The sequence below is a fragment of the Liolophura sinensis genome, chromosome 12 (assembly GCF_032854445.1).
Source record: "Liolophura sinensis isolate JHLJ2023 chromosome 12, CUHK_Ljap_v2, whole genome shotgun sequence".
NCBI classification, from domain to species: Eukaryota; Metazoa; Mollusca; class Polyplacophora; order Chitonida; family Chitonidae; genus Liolophura; species Liolophura sinensis.
Genome location: NC_088306.1, coordinates 9,117,041 through 9,134,046, shown reverse-complemented (window position 1 = coordinate 9,134,046; position 17,006 = coordinate 9,117,041). Strand labels below are relative to the sequence as shown.

At 39.2% G+C, this 17,006-nt stretch overlaps 1 protein-coding gene across 1 annotated transcript in view; it reads right to left on the bottom strand.

Moving 5' to 3' along the window:
- LOC135479421 (WD repeat-containing protein 44-like) overlaps window positions 1-17,006 on the bottom strand; it is a 29,899-nt gene that overhangs the window by 12,648 nt on the left and 245 nt on the right. The window contains 11 exon segments of the mRNA XM_064759248.1: window positions 1,087-1,142; window positions 1,810-1,892; window positions 2,526-2,630; window positions 4,792-4,856; window positions 4,859-4,930; window positions 6,251-6,463; window positions 6,941-7,093; window positions 8,375-9,109; window positions 9,880-9,961; window positions 10,921-10,982; window positions 15,322-15,364. Of these exon segments, the coding sequence (XP_064615318.1) occupies window positions 1,087-1,142; window positions 1,810-1,892; window positions 2,526-2,630; window positions 4,792-4,856; window positions 4,859-4,930; window positions 6,251-6,463; window positions 6,941-7,093; window positions 8,375-9,109; window positions 9,880-9,961; window positions 10,921-10,982; window positions 15,322-15,364 (1,669 nt within the window).

The window sequence follows — 17,006 nt, the reverse complement described above, 5'->3', positions numbered from 1 at the left end:
AACTAATGGTGCTGTTGCAGACCGGTTTATACAGGAATGACGATGTCAAGATTCAATGTTATTATAATTTATTTATTTGATTGGTGTTTTATGCCGTACTCAGGAATATTTCTCTTGTATGATGGTGACAAGCATTACGGTGGGAGGGAGGGGTACGGAGGGGTAAACCCACGACCATCTGCAGGTTGCTGCCTGACCTTCCCACGTACGGCTGGAAAGGAAGCCAGCATGAGCTGGGCTTGAACTCACAGCGACCGCATTGGTCAGAGACTCCTTGGTCATTTCGCTCTGCTAGCGTGCTAACCGACAGAGACAATGTTACTATTAAAAATGAAGACTAAATCAACTGTGCTGAGGAAAAACAATAATGCCTAATGTAGGTTTGCAGAAGTTTTATGTTAAGTTTTATGTACTTAGGGAGAATGAAAAGTCTTAATATGAAATTCATGTTAGTTGGGTTTTCTTTTCAAGTTACTGACAGTATATGTATATGATACTGACACACCAATTTTCTTTCCTTTTTACCAGTGGTGTATTAAAATCTTGCCATCTCTTAAAGGACAAGATCACAAAGATTTTTGACTGGGTGTAAAATTTTTAACGTGAATTTCTCTCTCCCTGTAGTTGGACACCAACGGGCATAACACAAGCTACATCTGTCGTATGAACAGGCGAACTAAAGACGCAAGTAACCTTACTAAAACTGATATCAGTGGGAGCGGGTCTATTGTTTATCAAAGAGGATCTAGAAACAATGGAAACCCAGAGGAAATGTTGTTGTTGTTCTTGTCCTTTACTTGCCCATGTCAGCAGGGTATATCTAATCTAACATACCAATGCGGTCGCTGTGAGTTCAAGTCTACCTCATGCTGGCTTCCTCTCCGGCCATATGTGAGAAGGTCTGCCAGCAACCTGCAGATGGTTGTGGGTTTCCCCTGGGGCTCTGCCCGGTTTCCTCATAATGCTGGCCGCCATCGTACAAGTGAAATATTCTTGAGCACGGCATAAAACACCAATAAAATAAATAAATACATGAGAAAATAATCCAACGTGATATTTCACCTCTGACCTCTGACAAACACTCACCTTGAACCGCTTCCCATCCACAGACACTTCCTCTTCTACATCATCCCCCTGTAACACTGCAAGGGAGACAACACAGGTCAGCTGGCAGCTTCAACATCTAGGCGTTCATTCATTTTGGTATCTAAGTATGTTTATTCATATGGTATATAAGCATGTTTATTCATTTTGGCATCTAAACATGTTTATTCAATTTCAGTAAGAATCTAAGTATGTTTATTCATTTGGGAATATAAGCATGCTTATTCATTTGGGTATCTCAGCATGTTTATTCATTTGGTATCTCAGCATGTTTATTCAATTTCAGTAAGCACGTCTATTCATTTCAGTTCTCAGCATGTTTACTGGCTATGGTATCTTTTGGGTATCTTTTCATGTTAGTAATTTGGTATCTAGGAATCTCAATGTTTGGTCATGTCTTATTCAGTTGATGATCTCAGAAGGAAGATTTATTTCTTAGTGTCAGATGGCTCACTTGATTCTCCCTTCAAACAAACTTAATGAAATAAATTAATGCATGAATGCATATGGTTTAATGCCACTTAATGTCATAATGTACCCATATGTGGGAGGCAGAGTTAACATGATGCAGACAGGCCTTCGTACTAAAATGGAACCCTAATTTCCTAATTTCCCTAAGTTCATGAAATTATAGTTTAGACAGCCAGGTTTTCTTTCCAGCTTTTAAAACACTGTATGTTTTCAAGTTAGTAAAATCGGACTCACCTTTCTTACTTTGGTCAGCCACAGACTTCACCTTACTCACAGTTTTCACCATGGTCTTCCCCAAGAATTTCTTTATCCTTGTACTGAAATTATAAACAATTAGGATAAACTACAGGTAAAAATAGAATATGTTAAGTGTTCGAGACTTAAAAAAAAAAACAAAACCCATTAAATCAATGGGCATGTTTGAATGTGCCAACAAAACCCTAAGTAGATTTACTTATCTAACTGATTGTTGTTACAACGGGACGAAGAATTTTTCACCTATAAAATGAAAGTAAAACTAATGTGTACCCAGCAAACTGCCACCCGTTGCTTAGTACCTGACAGGTCTCCTGACTTAAAGCTACAGCCGAAACTGCTTGAAGAGCTGAATCTAAACATACGACCTTACTGGTCAAAGGTCAGGTAGTTGCAGCGAGTCAGTGCTTTATTAAACCATCTGTCAGCAAGACCTTTTTGACGATTTTACACAAATACTCCATAAATACCAATCATCAGTGGTAATATGTAGACAAAACACAAACTGGCAGAATGGTCTGTTCATTTACTTATTTATTTTGATTAATGTAAGATACTAAACATCTTTTGTCTTACATGAAGGTGGTCAGCTTTCTGGATAGAGGAAAATGAAGTGCATGAGGTATAAAACCACCTCCTTTAGGCAACTTACTGACAAGGCCCACTCCCAAGAAAGATGTACAGAAATAACTTACGCTTTTCTTTTGGCTGATGTTTCTAAGGAAGCTGTGCTTTTCTCACTGTCAGACTTCACATCTTCCTCATCTGTCATCACCTGATCTTTGTTTAAACTGCTATCACTGCAAACAGCAAAAACATAACATCTGATTGATTAATTCATTCACTGAAAGATTGGTGAGTGAGTGAGTGAGTGAGTGAATGCTTGGGGTTTACTGGGGTTACTGATTAAGTAAAAAATGACGAGATAGCAGCAGATATTATGAGTGTACTATACCTCCCACTCATATGGCTAAAATGCAAAACAGTGTCCTTGTGATAAGCGGAGTGAGTGAGTGAGTGATTGGGGTTTAACGTTGTACTCAACAATTTTTCAGTCATATGACGATGAAGGAGTCCTTTGAGTACATATAATGTTGCTGGACAGATTTCCACCGCTCTTTTATCTAGTGCTGCTTCACTGAGACGACTTACTAAAGGCAAGTAAGCCGCCCCGTCCAAGCCATTATACTGATACGGGTCAACCAGTTGTTGTACTATCCCCTTCACCCTGAACGCCAAGCGAGGAAGTTACAACTTGCTCTTTGGTGTGACTCAACCCAGGATTGACCCTGGATCTGCCACTCCTGAAGCGGACCTGACGGATTGGTGTTTAATGCCGTACTCAAGAATTTCTTACTCATTATGACCGCAGTCAGGTTTGTTGGTGAAGGAAACCAGAATACCCCTGAGAAACCACCAACCATTGCCAGGTATCTGGATTAAAGCAGCAGATGAATCTGTGAGAGCTGGATTTGAACACACAACCTGAAGGGCCTAATCACAGCGTGAAGACAATCTGGTCTTCATGTAAATTGCTGTCACTGCATACAGCAAAATCAAACCATCTGTGAGAATCTGTCCTTTTTGCAAACTGCTATCATTGTATACAGCAAAATCAAACCATCTGTCCTTTGGGTATTAAAACTGCTATCACTGCATACAGCAAAATCAAACCATTTGTGAGAATCTGTCCTCTGTGCAAACTGCTATCATTGTATACCGCAAAATCAAACCATCTGTCCTTTGGGTATTAAAACTGCTATCACTGCATACAGCAAAATCAAACCATTTGTGAGAATCTGTCCTCTGTGCAAACTGCTATCATTGCATACAGCAAAATCAAACCTTTGGGTATTAAAACTGCTATCACTGCATACAGCAAAATCAAACCATTTGTGAGAATCTGTCCTTTGTGCAAACTGCTATCATTGTATACAGCAAAATCAAACCATCTGTCCTTTGGGTATTAACACTGCTATCACTGCATACAGCAAAATCAAACCATTTGTGAGAATCTGTCCTTTGTGTAAACTGCTATCATTGCATACAGCAAAATCAAACCATCTGTCCTCTGGGTATTAAAACTGCTGTCACTGCGCACAGCCAAAAACACAGCATCTGTGAGAATCTGTCCTTTGTGCAAACTGCTATCACTGCATACAACAAAAACATAGCATCTCTAAGAAATAAAAGATACTGTGTACAAAAGACACAAAAGTACCTACATCCCATAAACGTGCAAACTGTACATGGAACTGTATAAACTCCTCTCTCTGCATATAACAAAAATGCAAAGTGCATGTATGTATATCAGGAAAATAAAGAATGTGTGCATTACTTACATGTACTTCTAACAGTGAAGTGAAAGCAATCTGTACATGAAACTTTGGGACAATGACAGATTGATAAATACAAGTCACCACGGTATAATCCAAACCCATCAACCCCCAGGGGTGATAAAGGGCGTCACTGTGATAATCCCACAGGGATATGTGGGTGAAAGAGGTCACTTTTTGAGAAGGCTTTGTCATGAAAGAAGACAATACCAAACATCTAATTCTGGAAATTGAGAAATACATCATACAATACAACCTATCTGTTTCATGATTTACAGACTATCTGACCTGTATGACCTCTGACCCCTATTGGTTTTATTGCACATTACATGAAGATAATACAGAAGGAGAGGGACACATTCCTCCTGTATTCCTGGGTTCTCCTCATGATGTGTAGCGACAGAGGGTTAACACACTTGGACAGGGCATCCTCAGCCAGGTTAAGGGGCACCTTATCCCCAGTGTACAGGAACGACGCAGAATGGGACACTTACCTCCTGTATTCTGGGTTCTCCTCATGATGTGTAGGGACAGAGGGCTAACACACTTGGGCAGGGCATCCTCAGCCAGGTTAAGGGGCACCTTCTCCCCAGTGTACAGCAAGGACGCAGAATGGGACACTTACCTCCTGTATTCCTGGGTTCTCCTCATGATGTGTAGGGACAGAGGGTTAACACACTTGGGGCAGGGTCATCCTCAGCCAGGTTAAGGGGCACCTTCTCCCCCGTGTCCAGATTCACCACAATTACCATCTCCAGGATTTCCTGCATGTACAACAGCAAGAGAACATGTGGTCAAAACTCACGAAAGGTTATAGTGCCATAAGGGAACATGACACTTTACAATTTACGACTGTCAGCCTGACTGTCAGCCTCTCCCATTTCCTCGTATTGAGTCTAATTGGCTTTTCATTTGATGGTTGTTAATACACCATGCAGTTGCTCAACAATTCTTCACTATGAATTGATGGCAATCAGTTTCACAGGTGGAGGAAACCAGTGTGCCTGGGGCACGATAAATAACCTGAAGTTTCGCACATGAGTTACTGTCGTTTACTTTCGCATGATCTAAATTGGCAGAAAGATGACAGAAGAGAGTGAAACCCCCCCCGCCCCTTTTCATTATCATGGAACTTAGTAACTCTGGTTGCTAATCCTCACCACATGGGGTCAAGTCACTGACAGTGAGGTGTGCAGGTCTCCTAACTAGTAGGATTACATGCACATCTCTAAATATACACATGAATAAAATCAAAGAAAGCATTGAGACAGGCAATGTCTATTACAACCCTTTAAATTCCAAGCACTGTCTGAAAGCATAACCATGCCAAACAAAGTATTTACACGCACAATGTACACTGTAGACGAACTGATTTTTCCGGTAAGGCCTACGTGGAAGTCATCTCACACAGTTATCTGGTGTCAGCTGAGAGCCCTCATTATACAACGAACAGGATTTTGAAATGAATCATTGTTGGTTTTAATAATGAAATATTTAAGGGGTTAATCTTATCAGTTATGTTGTCAAATGAAAACTAAAGTATGGTCCAAAAATCCTGCCCTGAACATGCAGTACTTCATTCATATGATGAATAAAAAATAAACAAAAATTGATGAAGAAAGTTTGAAATGACTTTTCACTTTGTGCAAGCCTGAAATATACTTTGGCAAACGTGAAGAGTAGATGGTATCACTGACTCTGTCCAATCATGTTATATAATACTGGACCAAGATTACTTGACCCAAGCAATTGTCGTTTAATCTTCACTCCTAAATCCTCATTCACATGGTGAGATGTGTCACATCGACTTGTCAAATTGGACTAGTCAGACAAAAAAAAAAGGTGAAATGCTATTTGGTAGGCTGCGTCCACCGGGTGATTTTGTCTTGTTTTCATTTGACTAATAAAATACAATGAGCTGCAAATTGCTGCATGATCAGTGCTGAACATGGACTATATAAATCTTACCACCTTCTCCAAAGGGGTGGTTGCAAAAAAGTCAGACACATTTTATATTTACTTTTTTGAATAAGGTTTCAAAGTTGTGAACAATTCTTGGTTTAACAAAGATATAGTGTGTATACCTCATCTGTCAATAACCTGCCCGAGTTAGATCTGGGCCGGCCCATGGGTTCAGGGTCATCAGGCGTCCCACCACCTCCAGTTGTCTTCTCCTTGTTCTCCTGTGATCCACTTGGTGGTGCCTGCTTTTTCAGACTGGCAGCATCAGACCCTGCCTGATCTGTCTCTGATACAGGAGAACTGTGGTCAGAGTTAACTGCCCCTATTTCAGCGTCCTATAAGATACACAGATAAATAGTGATTAATGGATTTATCAAATGTGTTTCAAAGTGACTGCAAAATTCTTTACTGGAAAAGACAACAAAATAGGAGTTGTTATCATGAGAAACACCGCTCAATACTGCATCTTAAAATACCGTTTTTATGTATTTGCTGCTCAACTGAACTTATGCGATTAATGCACCTTTTTAATTCGATTTTGAAGACAAAGCTACACTGCGTGGGTTGGCCAGTTTCAAGACTCCAATAAAGAATGAATTTATCAATAATCACATAATAATGCCTTAAGGCTATGCTTGAAAAAAAAAAAAAAAAAAACATCTTTGAAACATGTGAAAAGGTGGAAGAAATGACAGTACTAACAGTATAGTATTACAAAAGTCTTTCTGTGGTGGTGGTGGTGGATTTATTTATTTGATTGGTGGTTTATGCCGTACTCAATGGAGGGGTAAAAAAAGACAAGCTCAAGTCACCTTGGCATTGATGTGTCGTCTCCCGCCTATAGCACTCTGAATGTCCAGGGAGTTCTCCAGTTCCCGGGTCAGACTCTCCACTGTAGAGGTCGGGGTTGGGACCATCGGGGGAAGGCCGGGGCTTAACAGGTCAGAGTTCGTTGATGACCTGTCCTGTAAATAAAGTTTGGATGACACAGTGATGATTTGTGTTTAATTTATTTATTTATTTGATTGGTGTTTAATGCCATACTGAAGAATAGTTCACTTATACCATCATGGCAAGCATTATGGTGGGTGGAAACCAGGCACGGCCCTGGGGAACATTGGTGTTTAAAGCATAAATGTACATGACATGCTTGCTTTTTATTCCTAAATATGGGGTATATGATGTGGCTTAAGATGTAAAAGTACAAAAAAAAAACAAGCTTTCTTGGGTCGTAAAAGTGGCTTTGAACGATGTACAGTTTTCCTAAGGTACCAGTGGTTAATTTGCATATAAGGTGAGGACTATCCTACCTCAAGTTGAACTACCAAGAATTTATTCGTTGACACTGACCATATACAGCGCCAATGTTGATTTGCTACTTCCCAAATTTGAAAGCTTTTCCAACGATTTGGTTTCAATATATCATGTTGACTCAAAAGACAGATGAATGAGAGTTAAAGTGGCTGATGGCAGCCATCTTGGACCAGGGAACATAGCAAAGAGCAATCCCAACCATCATCTCAACAATCACAAGGAATTTATAGCAAAGTTTGAAAGCAAGGCCTTGAATTACTTTTTACACATCATGATCACGACATAGACGTGATTGACTAAAGGAACCATGGGAGCATTGCCTGGTTATCCCACTTGTACGGTGGGAAACCATGAAAAAAATAGTTCATTGTTTAATTTTTGACCCCAAGAGCTGTGGGGGACCACCGTATCCAAGGGGGGTCGCACACTAGCGCGGCGCAATGATCCAGGCCCACTTACTAATGCAGTTGCTGTGAGTTCAAGTTCAGCTCATGCTCATACGTTGGAAGGTTTTCCAGCAACCTGCAGATGGTTGTGGGCTTCCCCCGAGCTCTGCCCGGTTTCCTCCCACCGTAATGGTGGCCGCTGTCATATAAGTGAAATATTCGCGGCTACTGCAAGAAATAAATTTTTCATGAGATGAACAATGACTTGTGATTGCCCTTTGATTGGAAGAGATTTTAACAGTGTAACTGGTCATCATTTCAGTACAGCTCACTTATATACTAATGGATGATCTGTCATTCCTCATCACGTTATGGTTGATGTATTGTTGACGTGGACGAAAGCCATAATCATTCATTCACTCTGGCATTCCACAGAGAAAGACACCAAACATGTACCTAGTATCATCTATTAGAATCAGATTTTCAGTTGACACAATAAAACAATTCACCCCTACCAGTTCAGTCATTGACCCATGCTTAGCTTACCTCTGAGGAAAACCCACTAGAGCTGTCATCACGTTTCTTTTTCCTCCTAGGGGGCGCCACCGGCGGCAGAAGCATGGAAGGCATAGGAGGTCGAGGTTTGGCACTTTTCACAATATCAGGTTCTTCAGGTGTTAGATCTGAATCCACAAACACGGGTGTGTCCCCAGACACCTCTGTACCCCCCACAGCGCCCTCTGTCTCAGAGTCCTTACACAGTATCCTGGGGGTGGGTCTGATCACACCTGGCCCCTGGGAGACGTTTGCCGATCTTAATGTCTCCTCATGACCACTACGTTCCCCATGATCACGATGACTAGAGCCATGAGAGTCGGCCGGAGTCTCTGTAGGAAAAGATTTCTTGCCTGCAGACGGTGGAGTAGTGAGTAGTAAAACGGGAGCCTTCTTTTCAGCTGGACCTGTTTCAGCCAATTTGTCGTGCTTGGCATTTGGCGGAGTCGCCGTACCACTTACACGTAAGTCTGTGTCTTTACTGACAGGTTTTGTTCTGGCTTGTTGCTCTGAGTCTGGTTTCCTGATTGACTGATGAGCCACGACGTTGTGGGTTTGGTTTTGCTTTGGTGTGTGTTCTGATCCATCCACAAACAGTCCTTCATCCTCGTCTGTGGAGGAGGAAGACCCGTGCTTCGCTGAACTCGACTCCTCCAACATACGCTGTCTCATCTGTTCTAGCTTACGCCTGCGAGCCATCTCCTCTGTCCGCCATTTCTCCTCTTGCTGAAAAAAACAAACAAACAAAAAAACTGTGATATAACTGTTTACAAAATCAATGAATTCCAATGAGGCACATGAGAATGTGGTTGATTTGCTATTTTTCTAATTGATTTATTTATTTATTGATTGGTATTTTACGCTGTACTCAAGAATATTTCACTTATATGACGGCGGCCAGCATTATGGTGGGTGGAAACTGGGCACAGCCCGGCGGAAACCCATGACCATCTGCAGGTTGCTGACAGACTTTCTAATTGAAGAGCTCTTGTGCATTATATGCTTGAGGAATGAGGTAAGAGATCTGATACAAACACAAGTGGTAGACTTTTGTACAGGACAAACAAAATAATCCTTCTTGGTAAAAAATTTTATTTTGCCCGTTACCTTGTTTTAAAAATGTGAAACCTTTACACGAACTTAAACAATGGTGTTTTCCACATTTTTAGGCCCGATGTCACACTTTAGGCCCGGTGACAAATAGTTAATTGGTGACGTTAAGACTAACAAGAGTCATTTATTAGCATGATTACAGGGAAATTGCTTGAATACATCTACTACTGTTATTCTTCAACCTTTTTGAACGTTTGCAAGGCATAATTCTGTGTAGACTGATACAATAATACTTTCTGTGAAGCCCTGAAATCGTTCGATCCAACCAATGTAGGTCTGTCTCCGAGAGAAAATTATTAATGTGCATGAACTGAAAGTTGCTCTCTCCTCTCTCTGGCAAAGGTTGAATTAGGGTACAACAAAACAGAATAGGAATCACTTACAATCTGCTGCACTCTTTCCTCTTCTTTCTTTTTCTGAACACTTTCCCATCTCTTCCGGATTTCTTCATCTTCTTTTTTTCTTCTGGACAACAGAAGTATTAACAGGAAAGAGTTTAAATGCGTCGGCTTAAATGTATTCACGAATGAATGAAAACTTTTAATGAAAAATTTGGATTTTTCAGTCATTCAGAAGTTAAATATTATTACATGTAACATCTTTAGAAAATATTGTTGCTATCCCCTTTTTACTTCTTTATTTCATCTGTGTTTTGCGTCGTTCTCAAGAATATTTCACTCATATTTCACAGCTGCTGTGAGCATTATAGTGGAAGGAAACTGGTTTCCCCCTCAAAAAGCAATGACCATCCACAGATTGTTGGCAGGCCTTCCCACCTACAGCCGGGGAGAAAGCCAACATGAGCCGAACTTGAACTGACGGCAACCGCATTGGTGAGAGGCTCCAGTTTCATTGCGCTGTGCTGGAATGCTAACCATTTTGGTCACGGAGGCCCCCACATCTAAACAGATAACAGACTAGATATTTTACATCTGATTTATCCGAATGAGTTGTGTCTGGGGAATAAATCTGCATGACTGACAAAACCAATCACTTTTGACATTTTGCTCTAATCAGACCAGATTTGTCTGGCTTCCTCTCCAACATACACTGCAGAGGAAGCCAGCACAAGCTGGATTTGAACTCACAACAACTGCATTGGTCAGAGGTGCTGGGTGATTACGCTGCACTGGCATGCTAACCACCTAGGCCACGGAGGTCCCCTTAAATTATAACATCAGACAGATATCAATCTTTGTGAGGATACAAACCTGTACTGCTCAGCTGACATTGCCAGCTACATGTAAAGAGCTTATATGCTAACTACAAGTACATGTGCCTACTCAGCTGATATCAGTCGTATGTAGCTGTCATTTACCTGGACGAGCTGTTAATCAGCAGTTAGATACATGTACAAGCATCTGGAATGAAGAGTCAACAAGCTGCTTCATATTTTCTTATCTATTATATCAAGAGTTTAGCACCTTTCTTCTGCTTTCTTTTGTAATTTCAGCAGCCTTTTCTCCTCTTCTTCCACATCGTCCGTCTGAAATAAGAGAGCAAAATACATGTATCTCGAACTGAAAGTATCACATGTAAAAACTGCATCTGCATACATGTGCAGGTAAATACCATATCTGTATACATGTACAGGTAAATACCATATCTGCATACATGTACAGGTACACAGTGTATCTGTATACATGTACAGGTAAATACCATATCTGTATACATGTACAGGTACATACTATATCTGTATACATGTACAGGTAAATACCATATCTGTATACATGTACAGGTACATACTGTATCTGTATACATGTACAGGTACATACTGTATCTGCATACATATACAGGTACACAGTGTATCTGTATACATGTACAGGTAAATACCATATCTGTATACATGTACAGGTACATACTGTATCTGTATACATGTACAGGTAAATACCATATCTGTATACATGTACAGGTACATACTGTATCTGTATACATGTACAGGTAAATACCATATCTGTATACATGTACAGGTACATACTGTATCTGTATACAATTACAGGTACATACTGTATCTGTATACATGTACAGGTAAATACCGTATCTGTATACAGGTACAGGTACATACTGTATCTGTATACATGTACAGGTACATACTGTATCTGTATACATGTACAGGTACATACAGTATCTGTATACATGTACAGGTAAATACCATATCTGTATACATGTACAGGTACATACTGTATCTGTATACATGTACAGGTAAATACCATATCTGTATACATGTACAGGTACATACTGTATCTGTATACATGTACAGGTAAATACCATATCTGTATACATGTACAGGTACATACTGTATCTGTATACATGTACAGGTAAATACCATATCTGTATACATGTACAGGTACATACTGTATCTGTATACAATTACAGGTACATACTGTATCTGTATACATGTACAGGTAAATACCGTATCTGTATACAGGTACAGGTACATACTGTATCTGTATACATGTACAGGTACATACAGTATCTGTATACATGTACAGGTAAATACCATATCTGTATACATGTACAGGTACATACTGTATCTGTATACATGTACAGGTAAATACCATATCTGTATACATGTACAGGTACATACTGTATCTGTATACATGTACAGGTAAATACCATATCTGTATACATGTACAGGTAAATACCATATCTGTATACATGTACAGGTACATACTGTATCTGTATACATGTACAGGTAAATACCATATCTGTATACATTTACAGGTACATACAGTATCTGTATACATGTACAGGTATATCGCATGTTGTACCTCTTGCAGCAGAAACCACTCTAAGTCTGCAGACCCAAAGCTCCAAGCAAGTGAAACGCTTCAAATTTTTCAATCAACTGGTCAGTTGTTAGTCATTATTTACATTCACAAACATCTAGTATGTTTATTTGACTGTTGTCTTAAAAAAAAAAATACGGGTGCAATGATGCTGTGTACAAGTTCAATCAGTTTCACTGACGCACATGAGTATGGCGCTGATATGCCATTTTTTTAAACTTAAGAGCTCTTGTGCATGAGGAATAGGGTCACAGATTTGATACATGTCCAAGTGGTAGACTTTTCTAGTAAAAAAACAAAAAAATACTTCTGGGTAAAAATTTGCACATCTGTATCTCACTTTTTGTGTCACATTTGCATGAACTGAACTATCATGTTTGGCTGCTAGTATTTTTGTTTGATTGTTTGTTTGACTATTGTCTTAAGCCATACTTCAGAATTTTCCACTTTATAATATATGTATTTTGACAATCATGATGATCAGTTTTATGGGTGGAGAAAACTGGAAGGCCTTACCACCATGAGAGTAAACCAGTGGCCTTTCACAATTTACTGTAAATCTTCAACTTTTTCAGCCACTAAAACACTTTATTTCAGCTGAATTTAAGCATGCAATTATTATCAAAATGAAGCTAAAATGATTAGTTTGTGTCACTAAAGATGCAAGCTTAATAACACTGTGCAAATTAGTTCTCTACGCACCCCACAGCTCTCTCAGAATGTTTCAAAATATTGGTTGCAGAGGAGATTCAAAAGGGTGAAGGATTAGGGTATGTAGCAAAAAGGTAGAAGGATCAGGGTATGTAGCAAAAACGCAGAAGGATTAGGGTATGTAGTAAAAAGGTCGAAGGATCAGGGTATGTAGCAAAAAGGTAGAAGGATTAGAGTGTGTAGCAAAAAGGTAGAAGGATTTGGGTATGTAGCAAAAAGGTAGAAGGATTAGGGTATGTAGCAAAAAGGTTGAAGGATCAGGGTATGTAGCAAAAAGATCGAAGGAATAGGGTATGTAGCAAAAAGATCGAAGGATCAGGGTATGTAGCAAAAAGGTAGAAGGATTACAATGAGTAGCAAAAAGGTAGAAGGATTTGGGCATGTAGCAAAAAGGTAGAAGGATTTGGGTATGTAGCAAAAAGGTTGAAGGATCACGGTATGTAGCAAAAACGTAGAAGGATTAGGGTAGATAGCAAAAAGGTTGAAGGATCAGGGTATGTAGCAAAAAGGTAGAAGGATTAGGGTGTGGAGCAAAAAGATTGCAGGATTAGGGTATATAGCAAAAAGGTAGAAGGATTAGGATATGTAGCAAAAAGGTAGAAGGATTAGAGTGTGTAGCAAAAAGGTAGAAGGATTAGGATATGTAGCAAAAAGGTAGAAGGATTAGAGTGTGTAGCAAAAAGGTAGAAGGATTTGGGTATGTAGTAAAAAGGTAGAAGGATTAGGGTATGTAGCAAAAAGGTAGAAGGATCAGGGTATGTAGCAAAAAGGTAGAAGGATTAGGGTAGGTAGCAAAAAGGTCGAAGGATCAGGGTATGTAGTAAAAAGGTAGAAGGATTACAGTGAGTAGCAAAAAGGTAGAAGGATTTGGGTATGTAGCAAAAAGGTAGAGGATTTGGGTATGTAGCAAAAAGGTTGAAGGATCATGGTATGTAGCAAAAACGTAGAAGGATTAGGGTAGGTAGCAAAAAGGTTGAAGGATCAGGGTATGTAGCAAAAAGGTAGAAGGATTAGGGTGTGTAGCAAAAAGGTTGCAGGATTAGGGTATGTAGTAAAAAGGTCGAAGGATCAGGGTATGTAGCAAAAAGGTAGAAGGATCTGGGTATGTAGCAAAAAGGTAGAAGGATTAGGGTAGGTAGCAAAAAGGCTGAAGGATTAGGGTATGTAGCAAAAAGGTAGAAGGATTAGGGTATGTAGCAAAAACGTAGAAGGATTAGGATATGTAGCAAAAAGGTAGAAGGATTAGGGTATGTGACAAAAAGGTTGAAGGATCAGGGTATGCAGCAAAAAAGGTAGAAAGATTAGGGTATGCAGCAAAAAGGTTGAAGGATTAGGGTATGTAGCAAATAGGTCTAAGGATTAGGGTATGTAGCAAAAAGGTAAAAGGATCAGGGTATGTAGCACACTGTAAAGACAAGTGGTCTGCAACAAATGTAACCTACAGCAAACCATTCTAAAAAGACCAAGGCCCTCCAACAACGAAATACTTAAGGGAATCTACAAATTCCCTGATCAAGGGACTGAATCTGCATCTTGTGTTCAGCTGTCATTACGGTTACATCTACATGTAGTTCCATTTTAGTTCAGTGTGTAAAATGTTTAGACTCCCAAACTAATCAAGCTGTATCAAAACTAACAAAAAAAAACTTAAACCAAAATATGACGTTTTACCAATAAAAATTATGTTTTCACACAAATTTATTTCATTCACTTAGATGCTCTTAGAAAGCATCATAATTAGTTGCATTTTAAAAAAAAAACAAAAAAATTTATGTAGGATCACAATGTCATGGGATCAGAGCCTTCAATCTTTTCTCCCTGTGTATGGCACCTTACTCACTCAACCATGTACTGCTCAACATGTACACTGAACATTTATTTATTTATTTATTTATTTGACTGGTGTTTTACGCCGTACTCAAAAATATTTCACTTATATTACGGCGGCCAGCATTATGGTGGGTGGAAACCAGGTAGAGCCCAGGGAAACCCACGACCATCCGCAGGTTGCTGTGGGACCTTCCCACATACAGCCGGAGAGGAAGCCAGCATGTACACTGAACAAAGATATGGTATTTAATAAATATATGTATTAGCAATCCTGCTCAAACTTTTCACTGAGAGTCTTCAATCCTCTAGCATATGTACCTCTTGACTTAAAGATGTACCCAAATTTGGAGGAGCTAGATTTGACACACAACCCGAACCTTAATAGTAATGGTCAATCTCCAACCCACAACAGTGAGACTGATGCCTTAGCTGTACAAGCCAATGGAAGCTCTTGTGAACATTAACACTGAGATAACCGATCAATAATGTACTGACCTGTTCCACAGGGGACTCCACACGAGGGGGCCATGATGGCTGACTGCAAGATTAAAAATTGTTATGCAAGAATGACTTTAAATAAAGTTTACCCCGGTTTAATTTACCTAGAAAATGAATGTCAAACATATTTTAGATGAGTGGTTTAACCTCAACTAGTCAATTATTTATCAAGGACATCTGAGAATGAGTTAAATTTTTTTGGTATTTTGGATATTTGGGACAACCTTTTGGTATATTAGGAGTCAGACTATGTAAATATGTTCTAAATTTGAATATGATGCAAAGCTAATAAATTTATTTGCATGTAATTAAATTGCAGTTTACATCCAAAGATGTGTTAAATCTGAATTACATGTAAGACTATATATATTTAAAATTATGCCTTAACACAGTGATAAAAGACAAAATTCTAGCACAAACAGATCTACCAGATATTAGACATTCATAATCATTATCACATCTTCATTTATGGCATAAATGTGTCAAACAACCACCAAACAAAGAGGTGGTCCAAGATACACATGGTCCCAAAATACACAAATGCTTTTAAATCTTCTTTTCTCCTTGATAGAAAAAGAATATTAAGGACCACATTTACAAATCATTTTCATAGCCTTTGATAATGAGTGTGCTGCAGTTTTTATGTTTTCTTCTTCCTTAAAACAGCATGTTCAAGAACTTTCCTTTAAAAATTTTCCTTCATGGAAACTGGAGTAAACCATCATCCTTTGCCAGGTACTTGCCAAACAGTGAAAACTCATAACTTACAGCCACACATCATAGAGTACATGTAGCAGTGACAGCTGGATTTGAGCCTGGGGCACTTTAGTCAAGTGAAAATAACAATTTTGGTTGAATGAAATGCTCATGGTCCTCAAATATTCATCATTAAACGTACATTTGTGATCAGTCTTAATCTTTTAACTGATAAACAAGTACGAACTCTCAGTACGGGTATGATGTTTTATGTAGTGACAAGACACCTAGGTACCAAAAACATGTGGGTATTCATTTTACTGTGAGAACAAAGTAAAAGATGATCATGCATTAACCTTTTTTTCACATCCTAATTTTATTAACACGTTGTAAGAATAGGCTAATCTTTCTTTTCAAGCAAAAACAGGATTTACTGAGGTTGTAGAATCTAAGCTCCAAGAGATCAAGGGAATTATCAGGGCAGGTTGGGGGATTACCAAGAGTGAATAACTCTACAAACTAAATCCCCTCTCAACTACACCCTGCCCCACCTCACCTCACCTCACCCCACCCCGATAGCGAATGCAACATAGGCGTTCTTTCCCATTATCTTCTAAATGTTCGATAACTTCTTGCTAGCAGATGTATCTTCTAAATGAATGCCACTGCTTGTTGGCTGTCTGTTTTTTTTTTTTTTTTTGCAAATTAATGTCAATTGAAAACTAGGCCTATGTTCTATTGATTGCTATTTGCTGTAATTATGTTGTTACTTGCGGCTACTATATTTTTTACCCTTCAAATACCATAAAATTACTGCCAACGGAGAACGACCTTCAAGACACAGTAAACAAGAATAAGTGTTTGACCTGTGATTTGTCTCTGTGTTCTCGCAATAACAGAAATGGCTGGTAAACTGGCATCGGAGTATTTACGTACGGTACGGAAATTGGGGTTCGAATGAGTCTGATACATACAACGTAACCTCG